The sequence below is a fragment of the Chiloscyllium plagiosum genome, chromosome 48 (genome assembly GCF_004010195.1).
Source record: "Chiloscyllium plagiosum isolate BGI_BamShark_2017 chromosome 48, ASM401019v2, whole genome shotgun sequence".
In the NCBI taxonomy this organism is placed as follows: Eukaryota; Metazoa; Chordata; class Chondrichthyes; order Orectolobiformes; family Hemiscylliidae; genus Chiloscyllium; species Chiloscyllium plagiosum.
In genome coordinates this window covers 2,826,998-2,837,713 of record NC_057757.1, presented here as the reverse complement: position 1 = coordinate 2,837,713, position 10,716 = coordinate 2,826,998, and the positions used below count along the sequence as shown (strand labels likewise).

Here is a 10,716-nt window from a genome sequence, read left to right as displayed (position 1 = left end):
GGGACTCGATTGGGTTAGGATATCTGGTCGGCATGGACGGGTTGGACCGAAGGGTCTGTCTCCGTGCTATAAGACTCTATGACGCTGAAGGGAAATGGAGGATGATACAGATAGATAGACAGGGAAGAATTACAGGAGTGGGTATAATGGAACATAAGTGTCAGAATGGAGTAGTGGGGACAGAATGGTTTGAGCTTTAATTCTAAGTAGTCCCTCATTGCCCAAAGGAACTGAGACCTCTAGTATACACCCCTACTCAACCTGTTTAACAATGCTATGGCACACACCTCTGGAGCAACCGGGATTTGAACCTGGGCTTCCTGTCTCAGAGGTAGGGACACTACCACTGCACCACAAAAGCCCCCTTGATCCAGGCTTTTACTCAACTAAGTTCTGTGCATCACATGATATGCCAACCAACCCCCCCATGTTAAGTCACACAGTTAGAATGACTGTCACCAGCCTAACCAGTCTGACTCAAGGTTGGGATACAGACAGACTCCAACCTCACACCTTTAATGCATTGTCTGAGCTTTGATGTCACTTTTTTAAAAATAAAACCTTAAGTTATCTCGAGAATGTGATTTAAAAGAAGTTCTGGGATTGACATATTAATGAACTGAAACCTGCAACCCATTCTAAAAGATGAAAGACTTAACAGCAATCTAAGTTTGTTCAATATATCATTTTAATTGCATGACACTGTGGCCTTTTGCTGTAAATTCTGTGTCTTATGATCCTGCCCCACTATCACCTGATGAAGGGGCAGCGCTCCGAAAGCTAGTGCTTCCAAACAAACCTGTTGGACGATAACCTGGTCATAGAGCCATAGAGATGTACAGCACAGAAACAGACCCTTCGGTCCAACCCGTCCATGCTGACCAGATATCCCAACCCAATCTAGTCCCACCTGCCAGCACCCGGCCCAGATCCCTCCAAACCCTTCCTATTCATATACCCATCCAGATGCCTCTTAAATGTTACAATTGTACCAGCTGGGGCTTTTAACTTTGTCCACCCCAGTCCAACACCGGCACCTCCACATCATGAATTTGAATTTTTACCTGCAGTCTTCCTCCTGCCGCCTTTAAAAAGGTTTGAATATTTGACAGTCATAAGCAGCCTCTTAACCAGGTCCCCGGGCCGGGGGAGTAAACCGGAGCAGTCCATAAGGTGCTGTATTCAAAAGCTGGTGCTTTAAACAAAAGCACTGAATTTGTCGTGGCTTTGCCCGGTCAGTCTTTTGGCCCGTGAAAAGCGAGGGTGCTTGCATTTCATTAGCGCCTTACACAATACTCACAGCTAAAAAGATGAGCAGCGTGAAATGCGGGTTGCAAATCAATCCAGGAGCGTGCACAGAGCTGCGTGAGTGATCGATTGCAAAGTGAGTGTTGCACTGAAGTACCAGTCTAGCCTGGACGTTCAACATTACAGAGAAAAGGAGGGAGGGTTGGGGGAGGGGAGTGAAATCAGCCAGCATTTCATGAAATCCGAAAGGCACTTTTGCAAGGAATTAAGCGCTTGTGAAACTTTGACACTGCTTTCGACGACTGGAAAAGCAGCAGCTAATGTGGTCTGCCCCAAAACAAAGTCAGAGACTGCCTTGACACGCTCAGCAGGTCTGGCTGGTGAGAGAGAGAGCGAGAAAGCAAAGTGAACCTTTTGGGGTTCCCATTCAGGATGTCGGTTGACTTTGCCATTACCATTAACCCCCACCCCACAATGCTCCTCCTCAAGGGGTTAAAGGGCGATGGGCCAAGTGCTGGCAAATGGGACTAGACTTGATTCCCTACAGTGTGGAAACAGGCCATTCAGCCCAACAAGGCCACACCGACTGTCCAGAGAGTAACCCACCCAGACCCATTCCCCTCCACCTAACACGATGGGCAATTTAGCACGGCCAATTCATGGCTTTGCATCACCGTGGGCAATTGAGGGGTCAGCTTGTATTCTCTGCTTGAGAATGATTCACAAAAGAGAGAGAGTGTGGCCGACATCTTTAATTCAAACTGAATAACACGAGCAAGTCATAGAGATGAACAGCACGGAAACAGACCCTTCGGTCCAACTCATCCGTGCTGACCCAGATATCCTAGGGTGGCACGGTGGCTCAGTGGTTGGCACTGCTGCCTCACAGCGCCAGGCACCCGGCTTTGACTGCAACTGTCTGTGTGGAGTTTGCACATTCTCCCCGTGTCTGCGCGGATTTTCTCCCACAATCCAAAGATGTGCAGGTTAGGGTGGATTGGCCGTGCTAAATTGCCCACAGTGTTAGGTGGAGGGGAATGGGTCTGGGTGGGTTACTCTTCGGACAGTCGAATGGCCTGTTTCCACACTGTAGGGAATCTAATCTAGTCCCAGGTGCCAGCACCCGGCCCATATCCCTCCAAACCCTTCCTATTCATATACCCATCCAGATGCCTTTTAAATGTTGCAATTGTACCAGCCTCCACCACTTCCTCTGGCAGCTCATTCCATACACGTACCACCCTCTGAGTGAAAAGGTTGCCCCTTGGGTCTCTTTTATATCTTTCCCCTCTCACCCTAAACCTATGCCCTCTAGTTCTGTACTCCCCCCCACCCCAGGGAAAAGACTTTGCCTATTTATCCTATCCATGCCCCTCATGATTTTATAAACCTCTATAAGGTCACCCCTCAGCCTCCGACGCTCCAGGGAAAACAGCCCCAGCCTGTTCAGCCTCTCCCTGTAGCTCAGATCCTCCAACCCTGGCAACATCCTTGTAAATCTTTTTCTGAACCCTTCATTTTGCTTTTTATTTATTTTATCTGTCCTGTTTTCCCCTGACAATTGTGTAGAACTCTTAAGGAGCCCAACACCTCAATATCACAACACACAGCAGTTAATTGATTCTCGCGAGGGCTACATTTTCTTGAAAATAAAAGTTTTATTCAGGCACTCCGACAGTCTGCAATGAACAGAAGCAATTAGAGAGGAAGGTGAGAATATTTGACAGTCATAAGCAGGGAGTCACTGAAGAGGGAGAAAGGGTTAATTGCAACATTGTGCAAGTCAGACAGCGTGGATGCAGGGTATGCCATGCGAGGGTGATGCCAACAGCATGGGTTCAATACCCACACTGGCTGTGGGTACCCATTAAGGACTCTTGGCCTCTCCCCTGGCCTCACCCTCAAGTTAAATCCCCACCAGTCGCCCATCTCTCTCTCGAATGAGAGACCAGCCCTGTGGTGCCCACGCTACAAGCCAAAATCATTTTGTTTGCAGAAGGACGAGCCTGGCACTGAATTCACACACACAAAAAAAACCCCTGAAAGAACTGCAGGGGGTACTGGAAATCTGCTTAGCACTTAGCTGCCCATTGCTTTTGACCTTCGCCTAGTTGAGACTGAGGGGGGGGGGGGGGGGGGGGGGAACAGGAGCTCTCGGGTCATGATACCCTTGTGCTGTAAGATTAACAGCACGTTTGAAAGAAGAGCATTATATGCGCTCACCACATTGATAAGCGAGATAGCAACAAATCGCTCCTTGCTGTATGTCAATCCAGCGACCTTCAGGGATGGTCTGAGAGCAAATTGCTCGTCCATCAGGTTTCCTGCTCGGAACCTCCCTGTTGAACTGTTCAGCCACTTTTCTGTCACCACCTTTCGGCATTCTCTGGGCTTCAGGTCCACACTAAATACTGGCGGCGCTACCGAATGCAACAGGAAAACGAAATCTCTCCCAGTCAGAGCCTCACCAGCTTTTGAACAACAATAGGATTTCAAGGAGGGGTGTTTGGAATGGGCAGCAGTGAGAGTTATCAACATCTGATGCTTTAAAAAGAACAACTTAAGCGCAAGTTTATTTTGCAAAACGACTTCACATCAAAGAGGTCATAATCATTTAAAATATAAACGCACACAGCTGCTCACAGCACAGAAAACAGCACAACTTTGGGGCATGACTGGTTTCTTTTATATTTGAAAAATTGGTGGAAAATCATTAATTAAAAACAGCATGAGAAGCGTTCATCAGCCAACCTGACAAAGGTGCACAGTCCCTCTGGTGGGTCCCCCAGCTTCAAAAGCCCGTCTTTGCCTGGCTGCAGTTGGCTCACGAAGCGGGACAGCGTTGTTTCCTTTATATCCCCCTGAGGCGGTGCTGAGCTCTGCCTGTCTTTTGGAAGCAGGTGATTGTGTGGCCTTTTCGCTGCTGAAGGGAACGCGAGGGAACCAATCGTCGCCCAGTGTGGGCCATGCTAGATCATGCCAGACAAAGTTAGGTCCTTCCTCTTTCTCCCCTTCAATCTGCTGCACTTGCTTGGCTTGTAGTCTGGAGCGAGGGCGTAATGGCGAGACCAACTCCCATTTCCCTTTCACCAGAAAGCCGCCTGCTCTGGCACTCTGTCTCTTGGCAGCAATGGAGTTTGTGCACGGGAATTAAGCATCCATTTGAGACAGCTCTGGAGTAATCATTGCTGCAGTCCTATCACAGCTCTGGGGCAAACAAAGAGACCTTGGGGTGGAGGTTCATAGCTCCTTGAAAGTGGAGTTGCAGGTAGATAGGATAGTGAAGAAAGCATTTGGTATGCTTTCCTTTATTGGCCTATCAAGTAGAGGAGTTGGGAGGTCATGTTGCTGCTGTACAGGACATTGGGTAGGGTAAGCCACAGTTGCAATATTGTGTGCAATTCTTGGGTGCAATTAAACCGCTCTTGGACAGGCACATGGAAGATAGTACAGTAAAGGGTATGTAGGTTAGAGTAGGAGAAAAGGTCAGCACAGCATCAAGGGGCCGAAGGGCCTTTACTGTACTGTATTGTTCTATGCTCTATATGTTCTGGCTTCCCCCCTGTAGGAAGGATGTTGTGAAATTTGAAAGGGTGCAGAAAAGAGTTACGAGGATGTTGCCAGGGTTGGAGGGTTTGAGCTACAGGGAGAGGCTGAACAGGCTGGGGGCTGTTTTCCCTGGAGCGTCGGAGGCTGAGGGGTGACCTTATAGAGGTTTACAAAATTATGAAGGGTCTGGATAGGGTAAATAGACAAGGTTTTTTTTCACCAGGGTGGGGGAGTCCAGAACTAGAGGGGCATAGGTTTAGGGTGAGAGGGGAAAGATTTAAAAGGGACCTGAGGGGCAACTTTTTCACACAGAGGGTGGTACGTGTGTGGAATGAGCTGCCAGAGGAAGTGGTGGAGGCTGGTACAATTATAACATTTAAAAGGCATCCAGATGGGTATATGAATAGGAAGGGTTTGGAGGGATATGGGCCAAGTGCTGGCAAATGGAACTAGATTAATTTAGGATAGCAGGTCAGCATGGACGGGTTGGATCGAAGGGTCTGTTTCCGTGCTGTACACCTCCATGACTCTAGTGTACCCTTTGAGGTCACTTTCCCATTGCATGCAATTGCCCGTTATCGCATGTTATCGGTTTGATAATCAATCACCCACCAGGGGACTGACCAACTCACTGGCTTAGTTTCTTAAAGACAACAGGCATCATAGCAGTGCAGCTCGTTTCTGTGTGAATGCTGGAGAAACTCAGCAGGTCTGGCACTGTCTGGAGAGAGGGGAAAACAGCTGCCACTCTGATATGGCTCTCCAAAACTGGTTCCTGTCTGTGGAGCTGGTACACTCGAACCAGGCAGAGTTAGAACATTGTGTCTCTATCACCTTCAGTCTTAAAGGCAAAATGCACATACAACATCCCTAACTTAGAATCAGGCTCTCTCTCTTCGGAGTAGTAGAATGGTAAAATCATAGAGTTTTACAGTACAGATAGTGTCGTGTAATCTACTGTATATTGTGTCTGCACTGTCTTGTCTGTACTGACTCCTGAGAGAGTTCCCCAGTTCTTCCCCATCTCCAACCCTATCTGCCTAACCCTCGTACTTCATCCCTTTCAAATATATATTCTCTATTGAAAACTCATTTGGAGTTCCCCACTACCATTCTCCCAGGCAACACATTCCAAATCCTAACAATGCTCTGGAAAGTAGTTTCTCCTGTTCTCACTCCTAGCTTTCTTGCTAGCAATCCTGAAACTGTGACCCCCCCCCCACCCCCCAAGTTACTGACATGCCAACTTGTGGAAGCAGAAAATCTTTCTTCACCCCTGTCAAAATTGTTCATAATTTTGAAAACCTGTTATAAGATCCGCCAAGGAGATTAAGCTCAATTTCCCTGATCCATCTTTGTAGTTAACGTTAGATTATATACAGGCCCAACCAGTCCACACCGACCCTCCAAAGAGTAACCCACCCAGACCCACTTCCCTCTGACTAATGTACCCAACACTACGGGCAATTTAACATGGCCGATTCACCCTGACCTGCACCCGGAGGAAACCCACGCAGACACGGGGAGAATGTGCAAACTCTACACAGACAGTCATCCGAGGCGAGGATCGAACCTGGGATCTTGGTGCTGTGAGGCAGCAGTGTCAACCACTGTGCCACCCTAAAGTCCTTCATGCTAGGTATCATTCTGTTTTGACATCCCTCCCGGGCTTTAACATCTTTCCTTAAATAAAGTGCCCAGAACTGAACACAATGCTCCAAATGTGGTCTGACCAATGATTTGTAGAGGTGTAGCATCACTTTGTTGCTTTTATTCTCGATGGCACTATTTATAAACCCAAGGATCCCACAGAATTTCTTGACAAGTGTTTCAACTTACCTGGCCACCCTCAGAGAATGATGCACATAAGCTGTTTATTATCAGAGCCATGTGAATCACACTAAATACAGCTCTCCAGCACAATGTTTCTCAGGTCTTTGCCACACAAATCACTCTGTCTGTTTTGCCCTGCTCTCCTGAAATTGGTCCAGGCTCAACGGATGTCAGAGGCACCTCATCAGTAACGTATTCATTTCTCATGGCACGACATAGAATCCTTACAAAATGTGGCCATTCAGCACATTGACACTCCAAAAAGAATCCCACCCAAACCTACCCGCTCCCTGTAACCCTCCATTTCCTATGGCCAATCCACCCTAACCTGCACATCCCTGGGCACGATTGGGACAATTTAGCATGGCCAATCCATCCTAACCTGCACATCCCTGGGCACTATGGGACAAATTAGCATGGCCAATCCACCCTAACCTGCACATCCTGGGCACTATGGGACAATTCAACATGGCCAATCCACCCTAACCTGCACATCTCTGGGCACTATGGGACAATTTAGCATGACCAATCCACCCTAACCTGCACATCCCTAGGCTCTATGGGACAATTTAGCATGGCCAATCCACCCTAACCTGCACATCCCTGGGCACTATGGGACAATTTAGCATGGCCAATCCACCCTAACCTGCACATCCCTGGGCACTATGGGACAATTTAGCACGGCCAATCCACCCTAACCTACACAACCCTAGCCACTATGGGACAATTTAGCACGGCCAATCCACCCGAACCTGCACATCCCTGGACACTATGGGACAATTTAGCATGGCCAACCCACCCTAACCTGCACATCCCTGAAAACAACAGGACAATTTAGCACGGCCAATCCACCCTCACCTGCACATCCCTGGGCACGATGGGACAATTTAGCATGGCCAATCCCAACCTAACCTGCACATCCCTGGGCACGATGGGACAATTTAGCATGGCCAATCCCACCCTAAACTGCACATCCCTGGGCACTATGGGACAATTTATAATGGCCAATCCCACCCTAACCTGCACATCCCTGGACTCTTTGGGACAATTTCGCATGGCGAATCCCACCCTAACCTGCACATCTCTGGACACAATGGGACAATTTAGCATTGCCAATCCCACCCAAACCTGCACATATCTGGAAACTATGGGACAATTTTGCATGGCCAATCCCACCCTAACCTGCACAACTCTGGACACGATGGGACAATTTAGCATGGCCAATCCCACGCGAACCTGCACATCTCTGGACACTATGGGACAATTTAGCATGGCCAATCCACCCTAACCTGCACATCACTGGACATGATGGGACAATTTAGCATGGCCAATCCCACCCTAACCTGCACATCTCTGGACACTATGGGACAATTTAGCATGGCGAATACACCCAAACCTGCCTATCCCTGGGCACTATGGGACAATTTAGCACGGCCAATCCACCCTAACCTGCACATCCCTGGACACTCTGGGACAATTTAGCACGGCCAATCCACCCTAACCTGCACATCCCTGGGCACTATGGGACAATTTAGCATGGCCAATCCACCCTAAGCTGCACATCTCTGGACTCTATGGGACAAATTAGCATGGCCAATCCACCCTAACCTGCACATCCCTGGGCACGATGGGACAATTTAGCATGGCCAATCCACCCTAACCTGCACGTCCCTGGGCACTATGGGGCAATTTAGCATTGCCAATCCACCCTCACCTGCACATCCCTGAGCACTATGGGACAATTTAGCATGGCCAATCCACGCTAAACTGCACATCTCTGGGCACTGTGGGAAAATTTAGCATGGCCAATCCACCCTAACCTGCACATCCCTGGGCACTGTGGGACAATTTAGCACGGCCAATCCACCCTAAACTACACATCCCTGGGCACAGTGGGACTATTTAGCATAGCCAATCCACCCTAACCTGCACATCACTGGGCACTATCGTGCAATTTATCATGGCCAATCCACCCTAACCTGCACATCCCTGGGGACTAAGGGACAATTTAGCTTGGCCAATCCACCCTAACCTGCACATCCCTGGGCACTATGGGACAATTTAGCACGGCCAATCCACCCTAACCTACACAACCCTGGCCACTATGGGACAATTTAGCACGGCCAATCCACCCTAACCTGCACCTCCCTGGACACTATGGGACAATTTAGCATGGCCAACCCACCCTAACCTGCACATCCTTGGACACTATGGGACAATTTAGCGTGGCCAACCCACCCTAACCTGCACTCTGGGTCTCTCTTCAGGGCTCAAGCATGATCAACTCCTTGCTGTTATTCCTGAATGATGTGCAAACTATGTGCGGCCTCTCTCATTCCGTTGTGATCGCTTATCCCCCCCCCCCACTCTTGCTTCATGAGTCATGACTGTGCTGCTCTGACTGTCCATGAAATTGAGGATTTGTGCCAGCTGTCTTATTCGATCCTCATTCACGAATTGTGGCCTGGTTTTCCGCTGAGGAAACAGGGCAGGGTGAAAAGTTGTTTTAGTGCTGCAACACTGCCTCTGCTGTAAGTTTTATGGAGTCTTGAAATGTGGACGGCTCTGGAGCAGTCACAGCACTAGGCCTTTGGGGCTGGCACGGTAGCTCAGTGGTTAGCACTGCTACCTCACAGCGCCAGGGACCCGGGCTCGATTCCCACCTCAGGTGACTGTCTGTGTGGAGTTTGCACGTTCTCCCTGCGTCTGCGTGGGTTTCCTCCCACAGTCCAAAGCTGTGCAGGTCGGGTGAATTGGCCATACTGAGTTGCCCGTAGTGTTAGGGGTCTGGATGGGCAGCTCTTTGGAGGGTCATGTTGGGTTGAAGGGCCTGTTTCCACACTGTAAGTCATCTAATCTAACTCTGCTTTTGAATATTGCTGAGGAAAGACACATTTTGTCAAAGCTTCAGATCTTGCAGTTGTTCAGACATTTTGCAAGGATAACCCAGAGTAAAGGCAAATCAACATTTATATTGTAGGGGAGGTTGATGGGCAGGTGGACACTGGTGGAGACATTACCAAGGCGAATGCACCAGTGAATGACAACTGACAGTTCACAGCCAAGATTTGCTTGCGTTTTGAACCACGCTGATTGGTCAAGGCACTGCCCTGAGAACAGATGCAGGCCCAATGTGCGTACATGACCTTTCTGACTGCAAAAGGCAGCAACAGGATGACACTTACCAAATAATCCTGGGCCTGTAAAGAGTTACCAGTTTGGGGTCGTCAGCCCAGGTGTGGTGTGGCACACCTACATATACTGCTACAGACAGTAACCTGGGGCGAGCGACGAGAAATGAAGCGACCCTTTGTCATTTGACAAAACTCAACTGATGGGTCACGTCATCAGTTACACCTTCATTGTTATTGGGCTATTTTTTGTGGGAGAAAGCGAGGACTGAAGATCAGAGTCAAAACGTGTGGTGCTGGAAAAGCACAGCCGGTCAGGCAGCATCCGAGGAGCAGGAGAGTCGACATTTTGGGCAAAAGTCCTTCATCAGGAATGGGCGTTTCTTTGTACCTCTGAGGCAGACGTTTGGGGCCTTCAGTGCAGAAACTCAAGCACTGAACTCCACGTGAGGCAGCACGGACAGACTGCTTGCATTGTCGAAGGTGCCCACCTCTTGGATGAAGCATTAAGCCATTCCAGGGTGATGGACACTTGTGACTGATCTCAAGTGGACAACGCAAGTGAGAACCTGCCTGAATATCGGACGTTCAGGAGAGAAGCAGGAAATTAAATGAGAGACACAAGAGAGAGTGTGAGTGGAGCCTGGCAGAAAACATCCAAGGGGAAAGTGAGGGCTGCAGATGCTGGAGATCAGAGCTGAAAATGTGTTGCTGGAACAGCGCAGCAGGTCAGGCAGTATCCAGGGAACAGGAGAATCGACGTTTCGGGCATAAGCCCTTCTTCAGGAATGAGGAAAGTGTGCCCAGCAGGCTAAGATAAAAGGTAGGGAGGAGGGACTTGGGGGAGGGGCATCGGAAATGCGATAGGTGGAAGGAGGTCAAGGTGAGGGTGATAGGCCGGAGTGGGGTGGGGGCGGAGAGGTCAGGAAGAAGATTGCAGGTTAGGAAGGCGGTG

At 49.1% G+C, this 10,716-nt stretch overlaps 1 protein-coding gene across 1 annotated transcript in view; it reads left to right on the top strand.

Moving 5' to 3' along the window:
• Window positions 1–5,316: 5,316 nt before the first annotated feature.
• The window catches only part of LOC122544383 (transcription initiation factor TFIID subunit 6-like), a gene marked incomplete at its 5' end in the record, with an annotated part of 29,519 nt that continues 24,119 nt past the window's right edge, over window positions 5,317–10,716 (top strand). The window contains 2 exons of the mRNA XM_043683628.1: window positions 5,317–5,324; window positions 9,719–9,724. Of these exons, the coding sequence (XP_043539563.1) occupies window positions 5,317–5,324; window positions 9,719–9,724 (14 nt within the window). The remainder of the gene's footprint in view (window positions 5,325–9,718; window positions 9,725–10,716) is intronic.